The 16,916-nt window shown below is 31.9% G+C and overlaps 1 protein-coding gene across 1 annotated transcript in view; it reads left to right on the top strand.

Moving 5' to 3' along the window:
• ANOS1 (anosmin 1) overlaps positions 1-13,441 on the top strand; it is a 238,575-nt gene extending 225,134 nt beyond the window's left edge. Inside the window, exons 10-14 of the mRNA XM_051984561.1 lie at positions 3,829-3,923; positions 8,180-8,351; positions 9,041-9,261; positions 10,597-10,738; positions 11,564-13,441. Of these exons, the coding sequence (XP_051840521.1) occupies positions 3,829-3,923; positions 8,180-8,351; positions 9,041-9,261; positions 10,597-10,738; positions 11,564-11,622 (689 nt within the window). The 3' untranslated portion in view covers positions 11,623-13,441. The remainder of the gene's footprint in view (positions 1-3,828; positions 3,924-8,179; positions 8,352-9,040; positions 9,262-10,596; positions 10,739-11,563) is intronic.
• The last annotated feature ends 3,475 nt before the right edge of the window (positions 13,442-16,916 follow it).

Genomic DNA, 16,916 nt, shown 5'->3' on the forward strand with positions numbered 1-16,916 from the left:
ACATGTTGGAAAATATTCAGAATCATGAAATGCAAAAGGCCAAAGCATTGTTGATGCTTTGATTACTCATACCTATTATAATCATTTAATGCATAAAGAAGAATGTTCAGTAGATCTTAGAATGGTAAATGTTGAACAACATTGTCAAACATGAATTGTCACTCTTTTAAGAAATTCAGTAACTAGCTAGGAAGAATAGAGTCATTTCAAAATTAGCCATCTGTGTGCAGTTGGTTTAGGGAGCTGTTTGATCAACAAAGTCACAGGTTAAAGATAAAAAGAAATGCAGCAATTTCAATGCAACTTACTTTGACCAATTATTTATGTTGGAAAATGGGAAACTGATAAAAGACATTTATTCTATTATAATTTCTTAGGAAAGTCTAATGAATACCATTTTGTTGCACATGATATAATAACTATTATCTCAGGAAAAAAATCAAAATTGCAAAGTCACTAAACCACGTGGAACAATTTATGGGATGTGTAAATATATATGATATAAAATACTAATATTAATCTATTTACATGAGAAATGACATAAAACATATACTATATAACAAATATGTCTAGAAAATGACCTGGCATTTAGGGAGAATAAGGGATACTAGTATGAGTATTGGCTGGTACTTGTTCCATATTAAAAACAGAGGAAAGCTCTTTGTAGATCAGTTATCATGCATTACATGGAAAAATGTGATTCACCATCAAATAACAAAAATGAAAAATTTGATCACAAATTGAGCTTGAACCAATATCAAGAAATCAAAGCTGCCTTGATGTTTTGTAATATGTAAGAATCAATAGGAATAAAATATGTAATACCATTCATTAAAGAATAAAAATGGCAGTTTATGTCAGTGCTGGGAGTCTGGTTCCTCTAGAAGGTAGGTGATATATTTCTTGCCTCAATATTTTCAGGAAAAAGAAAGAATAGAGGATAATAATTGATTGACATGATGTGAAAGTATAATGTTTATAGAGATATGAAAGTGTATTTTATTCTGTACTTCAAATTGAATCGTTGCCCCCCACTCTAAACTTACAGAATAGGCATTTTTATTTGTCATATTGAAGCAGTGAGGTAGAGAAATGGATATAGCACTGCGCTGAAGTCAGGAAGATCCTGAGATAAATTTGACCTCAGTGACTTACTAAATGTGTGACATTCGGCAAGTTACTTAACATATTTGTTTCAATTTCCTTTTCTCTAAAAGATAATAATGATACCTTTCTCTTAGATTATAAAGATGAGATAATACTTGTAAAATATTTGCAAGTCTTAAGGTGACATGCAAATGGTAGCTATTATTAATATTAACAATAAATGTCATGGTTTCACACAAAAGCAGAAAAAAATAAACAAGCTAAGGAATTGTTGAGATCATTGTTGAGTGGTACTTAATTCCTTCACTGTCAGATTAATCATGGAAATTACTTGAGTAATTCAATTGAATAATTGAAATAGAACCATCTTTTTGCTTTAAAAATTCATATCAGTTAAATAAAATAAACATATAACTATTTTATTAAAGATCCTTACTAAAGGAGATTAAGAAGATTTTTCTGGGTAATTACATCTTCAACTTTTATCTGTGAAAAACAAGTATGAGGATGCAGCAATGAGTGGATACTCAAGAAATTATACTTTTTGACTCAGTAAATGTATCACATTTTTATAGGATCACAGGGTCATCAGTTAATAAAGTTTCAATATCAGTAGCTTAGGACTACTTGTTTTTGTTTTCCAAGGGACTTGCATATATCATCTGTAGTATTTTAGAAACAAAAAGTGCCTCTCTTATCACCCTGGTATAGTCAGGTGATGGAGACAAAAAGGCATATTCCAAGTGATCACGTTCATTTTCATAACATTTAAATACACTGCAGAAAATACTTTATTAATGACTTTTGTTCTTGCTCTTTCAAAAATTTCCAGTAAGCTATTCTTCTGTCAACCAAACACCATTGATGCTAGCTAGAGATACTGTTTATTTTGTACAATTTATGATCCTTCTCTTCGGTTTCCACACTGCTTCCATCAAGTCTTTACTAGAATAGCCTTGAAGCCATCAAAGAATTTCTCCCCCTGAAACTCACAAACACTTGGCATCCATTCAGTGCAATATGTATATTACCAATAAGAGCTGTATAATTTTACATCCTTCATATATAGTCGCGTGACTGTAACCACAAGACTACAATAACAAAGCATATTTTCTGACAGCATCATGAGTTTATTTTCTGCATTTTCTTTCTTTAGTGTTCAAAGAAAGGAAAGAAAAGAAAAGATCATATCATAGCATGGAAAGAAAATTTTCAAACAGCAGATTCTTCCAATTACTAGTTTATTCCTATCAGCATAAACAATATTTATGTAGGGAAAAGATATAAATATCCATAATAAGCATGTCTCCAGTATAGCAGGGATTGAATGGTATCATTCTTACTGATGATTATCATGCATTCATCTACAAACAAAATGATGGCATGATTAATTCTTAAGTTTAAAGCCTAAAAACATTTTCACAGTCATCTTACTATTTCTTTTATAATAAGTAGGATTAAATTAGAGGATCTTTAAAAGGTTCTTATCAGAGTTGATACTTATTTTATTTCATTTTTATCTCCATTATCTGGCAAATGCCTGGTGGTTATTTACAGTTTGTTGACTGATTAACTGTTTGGTCTAGTTATTAGTGCTGTCTTCAAAATATTTTATATTTATTTAGATGTATCCCTTCCTTCAGATGAATATAAATATTCAAGTTTCTTGTTAGCAGGGATCATCTAATTTTTTACTTTCATTTCCAGAACTTAAAACAGTAGCTAGTTAATAAAAATTTGAATAGCACACGTTTTCCTTTTAAAAGAATTCAGGTTTTTTTTTTTCAATTTATATGTGGGGCTGTTGTTATGGAAAAAATGGATCAGAAAAGGTTTTTTCTATTGCAGGAGGATATGAGATGAAATAGATGTGTTTATCATAGTGACTTTTCCAATAGATAATGCTTATAATATTAAAGAATCATTCATTTCTTAATATACTTCCTACATTTTTGTTTCTTTTTTATTTTTTAACATAAATGAGTACAATATTGTCAAAAGGTTTTTTTTTCCTTTCATCTATTGGCAGAGTCATGTGATTTTAACTGGATAGATGTGGCCTATTATATTTTTTACTTTCCTAATGTTGAGCCCATTAGATTGTAAACTTCTTGAGGGCAGGGGTTGTTTTTTGCCTTTTTGTAATCTCAGTGCTTAGTACATTGAGCCTGGCATTTAGTAGCCCTTAACTGCTTATTGATTGATTGAACCAATACAAAACTCATTATAGTAAATATGTCTTTTCAATAAAGCCTTTTTTTAAGATATAGGAAAAAAAAGAAGAGGGATAGGACAAAATGGAACTATTTTGTTACTATCTTTTAAATTTAACATTTAAAAACAAATTACATATTAGGATTTCAAGTATCTTAGGTAATTCTTTTTTCCCTCTAGGTCTTTGTATGTTGAAATATGTATATTGAAGATCATATTAGGTTTACAATGTAAAAGAAAATTTTTTTAAAATGTAGGATCCAATTATTGTTATTCTTATTAAAGTCTAAGGATTGTTATATCTCTTTCTGACTAAGGATTACTTTTTAGGTAAAAGTTGAATTTTCCCAGCTGTAGACTTTCCTAATTGATAGCTATGCAGCTATCTTTTATGTATAATTTGTTGGTCACTAAAACATCTTAAAATTCTCCTTGTTTTTGTTCTTTGAAGTTTTAAGGACTATTGAGACAGCTAAAAATGTTACTTTTTAAAAAATGTATTTTTAGATGCCAGTGTGAATCGATACCATGTACAGTGGTTTGCAGAATCATGTGCTCATAATGAAACAAGTGGACTTGAGAAAGCAACTGGTCTGGCCCATGTAAGTGGAAATTTCCTAAAAACTAAAGTTTTCTAAAATTTGGAAAGGGTGCCTCAGGAAGTAGTAAACTTTTTGTCTTTAAAGTTTGTTAAACAGAGTTTTTTTGGGGGGGCACTTGTTCAGAGTTGTTCACGCATTCAAAATGGGAAAGTGAAGAAGAAAAGGAATAAGAATTTATTAAATAGGTCTTACATTTCAGGTACTGTGCTAAGTGCTTTACAGTATATCATTTGATCTTCACAGGAATCTTTGAGGCAGATGCTAATATTTTCTCCATTTTCCATTTGGGGAAATTGAGACAGGCAGAGGTTTAATTACTTGTTCAGGATCACACAACTAATAAACATTTGAGGCTAGATTTGAACTCAGATCTTCCTGTCTCCAGATCCAGCCCTTTATCTGTTGAAGCATCTAGTTCTCCTGTCAGTTGGATTGAAATACAAAAAGTACTAGACTTGCCAGAAGACTTGAATTCAAGTCTCAGTTCAAGTTGGATCAGACTTCTGACTGGGCAATTGTGATTAGAGATCTAGAAGTGGAAGTGACCTCAAAGATGATCTAGACTAATAGCCTCATTTTATCACTGATAAAACCTAGTCCAAGTGAGATTAAACAATTTGCCCAAAATTATCCATATAGTGTTAGAGACAGAATTTGAATCTAGGAACTCTGGCGCTAGAGTTAGTTTTCTTTTTTTTAATACCATGCTAGATTCTCTAGATTAAGGATTCAGGGGATTTAGGAAGAAACATTAAAAAATGCATCTCCCCTCTCTAATATTGTATGATTCTATTACTTGTGCGGCCCCTTTTTACTTCTCAATATTCTGTTTTACATGTAAATATCTTCTTGTTCTTCTTATCTTTCAGGCATATTTAACATTTGAAGATTAAATAGACCTTTTTAGAAACTAGACGTATAAAAGACAAATTTGTGACACATAGAACTTAGCATCCTAAACATCAAATTTAAAATGTTATCATAGCTTGAATTAAAATAAAATTGGATAATAGGGAAAAAAAATCAGAATTTTTATCTGATTTGTAAAGGTCTTAATTATTTGACTTTTCCATTGAATTTCTGAATAATCATCAGGCTTAAAAAGCATCAGTGGCTTCCTTTTGTGTTAAGCAAGCTGATACAATTAGAATCCCAAGCTCCCAACAGTGTGATTCCAAAATAACTCTACAATCTTTTCTTACCAGAGTCCCTCCTTGCTTTTCCTCCCAGTAGCCATCAAAACAAAAACAGATGAAGCTCACTGTTGTTAGACAGACAAATACTGTTACATTATTGGTAAGCCTAGATTAGTACAACCAGGAGAGTCAGTCTTGCCCTAATCTCCTCAAATCAAGTCAACTCAATAGGCATTTTAACAAATTAATTGTTTGTTGGAGTCAAGGGACCTAGCGTTTCATACTTGGCTTTGCCACTGACTGCCCATGTGATTTTGGGTATATAATGTAATGTCTCTTCATTTATAAAAATGATGGCTTTAGAATATTGACATTAGGGTCTCACCCAGCTCTAAATTTATGAATCTGTGATCCTATGACTGCTTTGGGTTCTCGTCATATCCCCTGGAGCTAACACAATGTTTTATTTATATGAAGCATTAAATAAGTATGTTGAATAGAATATAAGCTTATTGAGGTCAGATTTAAAACTCCCAAAAACAAACCAAAAAAAAACATTTTTATCCTCAGCAATTGAATAACTGCCTGACATAGTTGATGCTTATTTAGAATTTGTTTGAATTTTGCTTGTCTTTAAAAGAACTTTCAATTGCCTAGAAAAAAGAAATATGTGATAAAACTGTTCTTATTTAAGTATTAAAGCTTGATGATATGAAAGAAATTTCCCAGGGAGTCAAAATTAAAATTCTCTTGAGATGTCTTATATCACACTGTATTATGGGAAAGTAAAAAGAGGACAAGTAATTTCTGGGGAAAAAAAGGAAAGAAGGAAACATTACATACTTACTATGTGATTCTCAAATATTATATAATTCAATCCTCATTATAATTCTGGTAAGCAAATACTGTTATCCCAACTTTACAGTTGAGGAAACTAAAGTACATAGCAGTGTGACTGGCCAAATTTTATACTGATAGTTAGGGTTTAAGACTGTATTTGAATTCTTCCTGATTCCAGGCTCAGAGCACTATTTATGTTCTTCCTAACTGCATCAAGGTAGTATAAAGAAAGGTGACCATAACGGGGAAGCGTTGGATACTTAACAAGACATAAAGATATTTAAAAATTCCACTCTGACATTGAAGAGCCATAATCCTCCCTTTTTAATTACATTTTTAAAAATTAAGTTTAATCTTGAATCCCTTTTTTCTCTTGTTTTCTTTTTCTTTTTTTTTTTTTTCTATTTAGGTCCTAGCCATGTGCTTTTTGTATATTAAAGATTATTTGACCTCACAGTTTCCTTTCCAATAGAATTAAAAAAAAAATTCACAACAAAACTATTTCTGACTCCTCGCTCTACTTCTGCTCCCACTAAATTCTCAGTAGTTTTTCAATAATTGTAGGAATACACGGGAGAGCAGTTGGAATACATGGGACCTACCTTACAGTGGTTGCTGGAGGTCCAACACATAATGGATCTCCTCTTGTGAGAGGATGATACAAGGAGAAGAGGCAGTTGCTGTTCTCTGACCTCTCTGAGAGGCTGTTGCGTTGTCTAACCACTCTCCTCTTGCCTTTGCCTCCAATTTATCTCATTCCCAGTGTGCAACACTTTTGTCAGCAGGGGCTGCCCTGCACCTCCTTCAGATGCTATTGATCCACAGCTGTGGAGGCTTTTAGAGAATTGACCTGTCCCTTAACAAATAATAAATTCCCTAATAATTCTATGCTTGGAAGTATCAGGAATCTAAAAAAGTACATTATTAAAATCTGTAGTTTACTTTAAGAATTCCTTTAGTTATTATTATGGAAATTATTATTATTTTACAGCATTTTGCATATGTCGTCTCACTTGATCCTTATAATAGCCCTTCAATATAGTAACTATTAATATTTTAGCCCATTTTTTTAGATACAGAAACTGAAACAGAAATTATGTGATTCTTGACTTTCTGAAAACAATGTCTTAGAAGAATATTGTTTATATAACCCTAATTTTTTTATTGATTTCCAAAAATATTAGAGATGTATTACTTAAAATAAAAATTGGCTCTAAGAGAGAAAAAAAATAGACAATAAACTTGGGTTATCTTCATTCTCTTCCTATCTCTTTTTCTTGTCTAATCCCATCTGAATTAAGCACCCAAAGCCTTAAACATTTCTCAGAAAGAGGAGGATAATAGAAATTTATTTAGGAAGCAAATTATTCTTTCCATCTGCCTCCACCCCTTGCTTTGATTATTAATCTCCACCTCCACTAAAAATAAGTTGAAGGGGACTCAGTCATGCTTTTTTTTTTTTTTTTTTTTTTTTGGTTTGGACTCTAGACTTGTTCTTTCATTCCTATCTCACTGTCCAGTTGCAACCATATTCTCTCTAAAATCCAATAGGTATCTCTATTTTTTTAGTAGAGAAATCCCTAGACATAATTTATACTGCATTCCAATACTAATGAGATATGATTGATGCTGAATAAAAGAAATACTATATTGTATTAATTGTAATGATTAGAAATTCAAAAAGGATACCTGGGACAGGTCTTTCACATGTTGATGCAACTTTAAAGATCCACACTGTAGGACAACAGCCAAATGTCTGACCCCTTAGCAAGCTAATCTGGACCTGGGATAAATTGATGATAATAGCATGGCTAGAAGCCATAAGGGTAACAATGACTGTTATTAGACTTTCTTAGGATTTACATATACTCTAAGAAAATCTGCTACATATAGCCAAAGGCATTCTTTCAGAACAGCTTAAATCAGTTTTCTTAAAGTAAAAATAAATTAGATTAGCATTTACAACTTTGTATTACCCACTGCTGTTGCCACCAAGTTCAAGAATTTGTTCCAAGTGTTAGAAGTTGGCCGCTTTCATGCAGAATGACTAAGGTATTGTTTAATATTAAAGGACATATCCTGCAGCAGTGATAATGTTTCTGATTGTAATTAATCATAACAGACAGTATGCCTTTTGTAGTTTTTATAAAAGCCACATTGAGTCAGCTAAACATATAAGAAAAAAAAATTTTTTTGAAGGAGAGATAAATTTATCTTCTGATAATTTTGTTTTATCCTTAATGAATTTATTTGCAGCATATTTGGTTTCTCCTCCTTTAGGAAAATTATATAATTCTTCAAGATCTTGCTTTTTCATGCAAATATAAAGTGACTGTCCAGCCAGCAAGACCCAAAGGTCGTTTGAAGGCAGAAAGCATTTTCTTTACTACTCCACCTTGCTCTGCTCTGAAAGGGAAACACCACAAACATAATAGTTGCCCTGGTGAAGGAGGTAAGATCTAATTTAGAGTCAGTATACTTTTGAGAATATTAAACATGCTAGGAAAATATTTTCAGAATTTGATTAGAGAGGCTGTTAAAAGTATTCATTCTCATATTGTCATTTGTTAAATAGTAGTTCATGTTGGAGTTTTTCTGCTATTAAGTCTTGCTAGTGAAATACTTGAAAAACAAACATCTTTTTCCCCCCTTTTTTTTCCCTGACTTTTTTGTAAAAAAAAAAAAAAAAGAGAGAGAGAGTTCACATATTTGGGACATTACATGTAATATCCTGCTTTATTCTTTGATGATTATCTCCCTCCCTCCCTCATCTTTTAAAAATTATTTCTTATAAGGCATGGTTCTTTGGATTTGAAGAGGGGGAAAGAAAACAAAAGGTATCAATAAAAATGTTTTCTAAAAAAAAAGAAAAGAGTACTTTTGTTGTCAAGTAACATTTTACTAAAACAGAAACATCAAGGGAAAAGCCCGTAATGAAGGAAATTTTGAGAAAATTGCTTAATTTTTCCCCCTACTTGTCATCTTTAATAAATCAGAAGTAGCTTGACTAACCACCAACTTTAGTTCCTAGAAGCCTAGACTAAAAATTCTAGAAGAAGGCAATAAAATTTGATTCACAAATTCTTAAGAGGGCCTACTTTCATTGCTGCTCACTGTATTATGTTTTTAATGTTGTTATAGGTCCACTTCTTTCCAAAGTGTTAGCCAAGCCTGAGAACCTGTCAGCGTCTTTCGTTGTTCAAGAAGTCAATATCACAGGACACTTTTCCTGGAAGATGTCCAAGGCCAATCTGTATCAGCCTATGACAGGATTTCAAGTCACTTGGGCAGAAGTCACCACAGAGAGTAGACAAAATAGCTTACCCAACAGCATCATTTCCCAGTCTCAGATATTGCCAGCAGTAAGTGTTATATAGAAACAGGTACTTGTTTCTGTCATTAATGTTCATCATTGAATTCAGAATTCAAATTTCTATACTAATGAACTCTGTGATACCTTGAAATTCTCTGTTCTCCTACCCATTCAATCTTTGATGATAGTTTATAGGCTCCAAAACCCTTCAGATTTAGTTCGTGGTAATAGAATTGTAAAGTATTCAGAGGAAAACTGACCACATCTGGCCCCAAATGTTCCCTAGACTGCCTTTAGCTAGCAATGAATTTGTGGCTGCTCAGTTAAATCGGAGAAGAGATGAAGATCACCATTTTTTTTTGGGGGGGGGGGAAGCTTTATGGTAAGGGTTACCTTGCTCATGCTATGTGCAAAGTTTATGTTTGACTTCTGTACCCTCTCTTGTATGTAAGCATCCCTTTGAAATGACATACTAAATAACAATTAGTTAAACAAAGTGATTCCTACTTGACTTTCTCCCTGAAAAATGACTGAATTAAGAGATAAACAACAAGAAGAGTTGAGCTAATTTGCAAACCACTTACTCTTTGGGAGATAGAGAGAGAAGGGAATAAGATGTATGCTTTTAACCCTGTTCAAAATTTACTTAGAATATTTAACAGAAGGGAAAGGAAAAGAGAAGAGAGGAAAAGAAAAGGAAGAAAATAAAGAAAAGGAAAGGGAGGAGAGAGGAAAAAAGAAGAGGGAGAAAAAGAGACACACAAAAAAAGATAAGGAAGGAAGGAGGGAGAGAGAAAGAGGAAAGGTGGGGAAAAGAAGAGAGAGGGAGAGAGAAACTCTGAAAGGAAAACTTTCATGACATAAGAAAGTAATCTGTTTTAAAGGTATTTGTGTTTATAAAGAATCCAGGCAAATGTTGCAAGAATTTTTCTGTGTAAAAAACCAAACATTTAAGGTCATAGCCCCTGAAATACATTATACTTTAAGGAAAATCACTATTTAAAATTGGAATGATTATGAATTCACATCAAAAGATGTACAGTTGAAAACTTAAAACTATGGGAAAGTCTTATGTTAAGGCCAGCAAAAATTTTGAAATCCCACAAGTGAACCCTGAGAATTGGCATCTTTGCAGATTTACTCTTTGCCAAATGTCTGATGCTGCCAAGAATTTAGCTAGGTGCTAAGAAACTGTACAGTGGAGAACCCAAGCAAATTAGCAGAAACATTCTTTTCTTACAAATTTAAATGTGGTTTCAAAATTCAAGTGAGTATGTAGTACTATAAACAAATAACCTCATATAAGGAACAAAATATCTGCAGAGAATGCTTTAATTGTGCATTAAATCCAAATTATTCATCTTTGTTTTATTTAACTCTTTAGGATCACTATGTGCTAACTGTACCCAATTTGAGACCATCCACACTTTATAGATTGGAAGTACAAGTACTGACTACTGGAGGGGAAGGGCCAGCCACAATAAAATCTTTCCGGACACCTGACCTGCTACCATCTTCAGCTCATAGTGAGTGTGGACATTTTAAACAAAACCACATCTGTTTGTCTGTCTGTCTGTCTGTCTCTCTCTCTCTCTCTCTTTTTCTGAGGCAATTGGGGTTAAGTGACTTGCCCAGGGTCACACAGTTAAGACGAGTTAAGTGTCTGAGGTCACATTTGAACTCAGATCCTCCTGACTTCAGGGTTGGTGCTCTATCCATGGAGCCATCTAGCTGCCTCACAAAACCAAATCTGTCAAGCTAATTAGGAACACATAATGTGTTAATTACAGCCCTCCTTAATATAAATTGTGAAAGCTTCATATAAAGCATGGACTTTGCCCCACTTAAAACTCTCCTAACCATAGCAATTGAAAGATCAATTATACTGATTTGACTTATTTTCATCCATTGTAACTCTAATTTTGTATTTATAGCAAAATAGGCTATCTTCCTTCCCTCCCTTTCTTCCTTCCTCCTTCCCTCTTTTCCCTCCCTCCCTCTTTTTTCTCCTCTCCTTCCTTCCTTCCTTCCTTCCTTCCTTCCTTCCTTCCTTCCTTCCTTCCTTCCTTCCTTCCTTCCTTCCTTTTTCCCTTCCTTCTTTTCCTTTCCTTCCTTCCCTTTCTTCCCTTTCTCCATTTCTTTATCCCTCCTTTCTTCTCCCCTTCCTTTCTTATTTTATTTTATACTTTCATAGTATGCATGTATTAAAGGGAGTTGGGAATAGAAAAGGGACAAAGAGACAATAGGAATCAAATGTTTGTTATGGAAAAATTATGATTCAATCTAATGAACACATATGTATCAATTGCCTATTATATAAAACTATAATATACTTTTTTTTCATTTCTTAGGACCTCATCTTAAACAACATCATCCACATCATTACAAGCCTTCCCCAGAGAAATATTAAAATGAAATGACTTTTAAAGTGAAAGAATATTGAACTACAGGATATTTGCAGGACAAATAGGTACTTTCCCATCCTTATCATGCCTAGTTGAAGTTACAATCACATATAATTCCTTAATAATTCTTTATAGATCTTTCCTCTAATCATGTGCCTGAAATCCTGCATGCCACAAGCATCATGACAGTAATGTCCATATTCTGTGACTGAAGATATAAAACACACCTATGTCATTATGAAGAATATGTCTATTGTAATTGAAATTTTGTTTCCTATTCTTAGACTGAATACAAAGGGTGCCAAATATGTCTTTGATGAGATTTGGGAAAGACTCTTTGGAGAAAAGTGATTTTTATATCTGACTGACCAATTTAGAACAGCTTTGGATATAAGCAAATGGGGAAGGAATAAATGCACTAAAAAACAAGAGCAGTTAGAGAGATCGTAGTCTGGAAAATACATGAATAGTATTAATTTAAGAAATAGTAGTTGGGGGAAATAAATATTTGACTATTTTTCCCAAATTATATGACAAGTGCTATAATTAGGCCACATCCATATTATTAGTTAAAGATACCACTGGAAAATAATTTGTATGTACTTATAGTGAATAGGTACATGAAATGAAGATTTGCATGCTATACATATTCTTGCCATTTCTACTCACCTCCTAAAAATGTTTAATATTTAGCGTTATATTCTGCCCTACTTGAATATCCCAGTTAATGTAGCTAAAATTCTATTCTGATACCCACACCAAATCCAGATAAATTCATGTTAATCATGAATTGACTATTATTGTAACACTAACTTATTTTGGTGGTAACTAAAATATCAAAGTAATTGATTGATTTAGTCCTAGGAATGTTTCCCATTCCTTCTTCAGGAAATCAATCATTTCACTGTCTCCCAATCCAGTAATCGAAGTTTTCCTTATGTCTAGGAATTTAAACTCCCCAGTTGTGCAATGTTATTTATTCTCTCATTCATTCATTAAGTAAGAAGGAAAACTGCTACTTGCATCCATTTTCCGAAAAATGTTCATGTGATTGAGAACATGTTGTCTCATTCTTAAAATGAAAATATTTTTCCAAACTTTTTATAATGCTTCACACAAAAGCTTATATAGATGAATTTTTTTGGGGGGGAGGGAACAAAGTACTGTGCTTCAGTGAATAAGAGAAAAATATTTATCCTACATTTGACTCATCCTTGTGAGCTCTATTGTTTTATATATTCTTTTGTATAAGTAATTTTCCATTTGAATGAATAAAAAATTCCCCAATCATTCCCAAACAAGATAAGGTCAATTAATGACATTATTACGATATCTAATTGCTATAGTAGGAAAAAAAAAGACTACAATATTTTTTCAAAAGGTACATATCAAATGGACACAAAAATTAATGCAAATATGTACATACATATATATTTACACACATTCACACATATGCATACCATATTGGATATAGTTCTGTACTGGGAAATGCTGAAAACAGATCATGCATCTGGAAAAAAAAATACAATCCCAGGAATCCTGCCAAAGACAATGAGAATTAATAAGAACTTAATAATTAATTTCCCTCAAGGTTTTCTATTGTTTAAGAAGATAACTATATTTTTTCCCTTTTAATGCACAACTTTCATTTTGAAGTTTATTGGGGAAAATATGTTTTAAGGTTTTAGGACAGCACATTCTTATTTCTTACCTCACATAAAAAGTTATCAAATCTCATTTAATGATGTACTTACGGGTACAAAGAATTAAAGGAATTGTTATAGATTTAGAATTCATGAAATACACACACACACACACACACACACACACACACACACAAATCTAAGATTATTCATGTACCCATCTATCTACTTGTTTTACTTGCAAGATTCTAGATCATCAAACCTAGACCTTTATTTTAAAAATATTTTTCTTTTATTGTGAACAAATTGAAAATTCCTAACAGGAAGGCTCAGCAGATAATGCATATAACATAAAATCCAAGGTCCAAATGAAAGTTTCTGTTGATTTTTCAGGCTTTTAATTTATATATAAATCTTGGGAAATCTACCAGATTCTAAGATTTAAAGCATTTTGTTGAAAGAAACAAGAAACTCATGTTAAAACACAAGGGGCATAAGCAAATACATTACAGAATTCTCCTTGGAAAACTATGCTAAATTCCAGCACAGATGCCAACAACCAGAATCAACAATAGCAAAAATTTAAGAAAGGGGTAAACACACACACACACACACACACACACACACACTTTGGGACAAGCTCAAGCTTATGTTATTCCTTTGTTTTTGTCATAGAACCAATGCAATCACTCTTTATCTGTCTTATTCATGAATAATTTAAATAAGGAGGTCAAAATATACAGATAAGAATGGACGTGTATATAAAAGTGAATTATTTTTTGTTAGTTTGAGCTAGCCAAAATATAAAATATTAAAACTATAGGTAGAGACTGAAATCCATGAAATCAGTACCATCGATTCCATAGTGAAGAGGAACTGCTTATATCAACATGTTTCTTTTTTAAAATGTCTATAACATATCATTCCAGTTTGGGGGGGTTTCTATGAAACAGAATATATTAAATAATTGGCTAAAATGTCAGTTATTTTGCATTTTCTTAACTTTCTAAAGTTCACATTGATAAAGTAAAATCATAATTCTAGTTTTCTAAGGTTAGAAACTATTCTTTAAAAGGAAACAAAATTTTAAAATTGGATGGATCTCACATTTAAAGACAATAATAGTGCATTTGATAATTGTAATCAGTGTTTATGGTACTGAACCAAATCTTTTAGCTACTCAAAAACAAAGTACTAAAAATAGAGAAAAGACGTACTGCATAAACCATACACTCTTTCCTACTAGAGCGTACATGTCTTGGATTTATCCTAGACTACCTCATGAAAATTTTTATTCCATTGAAAATTTTAAAATTCTTTTGCAAATGATCTTGTATTTTTTTGAAAGTACATGTTACAATTTTCATATGATTTATTGGAGATCATTTTTATTCTAGGTTATTTTGGAAATGTTTACATATCAGAGTTCAAACTAGAACATAATGTTGCTTCTTATAAAGCTAAAAGGAACAAATATCAGGCCATATCCTGACATCTTGATTGAGTAAATGAGATTCTTCCCATATTAGGATTGTGGGAGAAGGCCTGGGCACCACATTAAGATGAATAATTAATGTAAGGGGATACTGGGAACATAGGAGACAGAAGGAAAGTAATATTTTTAAAATCAAACACTAAAATAGGCCAATCTTTTTCATTTTTCATTTAGAACATACAAAAAAAAAAAAGGTTAAATCTAAATGATGCCAGTGGAAATTTTATTTTATTCTTCATATCTATAAAGGTCTGTTGTGACATTGACTTATTTATTAAAGTCCCTTATATTTTGTGATGTGTAATCCTTCATTTTTATTAATACTGAAAATCCAAAATAATTATATCATGTTATGAGATCTTACACTTTGGAATCAGAAAATGAGACTCAAAAGCTATTGCATGTAGTTAAAAAATTTATTTAAGAAATGTAAATGAATTACCTAAAGATGTTGATTATTATATATGGTTTTGCATGCCCAAACTCAGTGCTCAGCTATTGGCATGAACTGTAATGATTGTCATATCTCTACTGAATATATTAACAAGTTACACAATTTACAGAGTGATTAACAGAGGTTTATATGTAAAGTTATTTTTTTCTTTACTTAATTATATTGTAGTGTGAAGATAACAGAACTGCTTATCTGTCACCCAAGTGGGCTGTAGAAATCATGTTCCCTATAATAGTCATTTAAAGTCAATATTTATTTATGTATGTAATACAGAAAAAGTTTGATTTTTTGTGTATGTCTGTCCTATTATTTACAGAGAAGAAATCTTCTTGTAAATTTTTTTGTAAAAAAACAATTACAAAACAATTGTAAATAGTCTGATATTCTGTTACTCATTATTTTCATGTTAGAATTTGTACATATTGTTTAAGTAATAAACTATCTCTAAACCTGTAGAGGAAGCTGCATTTTTCTTTAAAGAGTCACATTTTATTCTTTAGCTTGAAGAAATCAGAGACTCTTCTGACACAAATCAGATTCAAGTGGCCTAAGTTTGCTCTATCAGTATGTCTGGAATTGAGGTCTGGTTAATGTTAAGAAGACAGCACTTCATTCTAATGAAAGTATTTCAGAGTTGACAATCAACACTACACAAGCCTTTCATCACATTTGCAATCATTATTCATGTTGCCTTTTAGTAAAGATTCTACACTTATTTTCTTATTGTTGTTAGAAATATCTTCAATAATCCTATATAGCTTCAACATTTAGATACTGTTAGTAAATGCTTGTATATCATAGATCCACATATTAAGTTGATGGATTATCTACAAATATTTAGAAACCATACCAAAAACTAACTTTTATCATGTCAAGTGGCAACTTTCCCACATGATTCCTAATTATTTTGTAACTTATAATGGTTTTCTGCTTAGGTGACAAAAATATTTGTGTTTTTAATATTATTCATACATGTATGGATGATAAAATATTTTTCCCATCCATTCTTTGTCATCTCAATACTTACATTTGCTATCTTCAGGTTCTGTGACAAATATTTATCTCATGAGTCTTCCCAAAACCCAGGTGGATTTTATAAATATGTGCTCTAAGTTCAATTTCTTTTTTTAAATAGTATTTTCTTTTTCCAAATACATGCAAAGATAATTTTCAACATTCATCTTTGCAAAACCTTGTATTCCAAATTTTTCTCCCTCTTTCTGCCCTCCTTCTTTCCAAGACAACAAGCAATCTAATATAGCTTATACATGTGCAATTCTTCTAAATGTATTTCCATATTCATCATGCTGTGCGATAAAATTCAGATCAAAGGGGGAAAAACACAAGAAAAAAAAACCGACAAACAACAATAACAAAAAAGTGAAAAATACTAAGCTTTGAATCACATTTAGTTTCTGCAGTTCTCTGAATCTGGGACATTTTTTATCACAAGTCTATTGGAATTTCCTTGAATTACATAAATTTAATTTCTAAAAAAGGGTTCTTAGTGCTATGGATAGATTCCAAGGATTTTGCAAATTTTGATGGGAAAAATGTTTTTATTTTCACTAACGTCTAAATCATTTAGCATTTTTTAAAATAAGCAACAAACCTGTTCTGAGAAAGGCTGCTAGATTTTACATCTAAGGGATCTGTTCTAATGTAATCCCTGAATTCCTAGAGTTTTTGGATTCGTACTCGAAAACA

Source organism: Antechinus flavipes, chromosome 3, assembly GCF_016432865.1.
Source record: "Antechinus flavipes isolate AdamAnt ecotype Samford, QLD, Australia chromosome 3, AdamAnt_v2, whole genome shotgun sequence".
Taxonomy (NCBI): domain Eukaryota; kingdom Metazoa; phylum Chordata; class Mammalia; order Dasyuromorphia; family Dasyuridae; genus Antechinus; species Antechinus flavipes.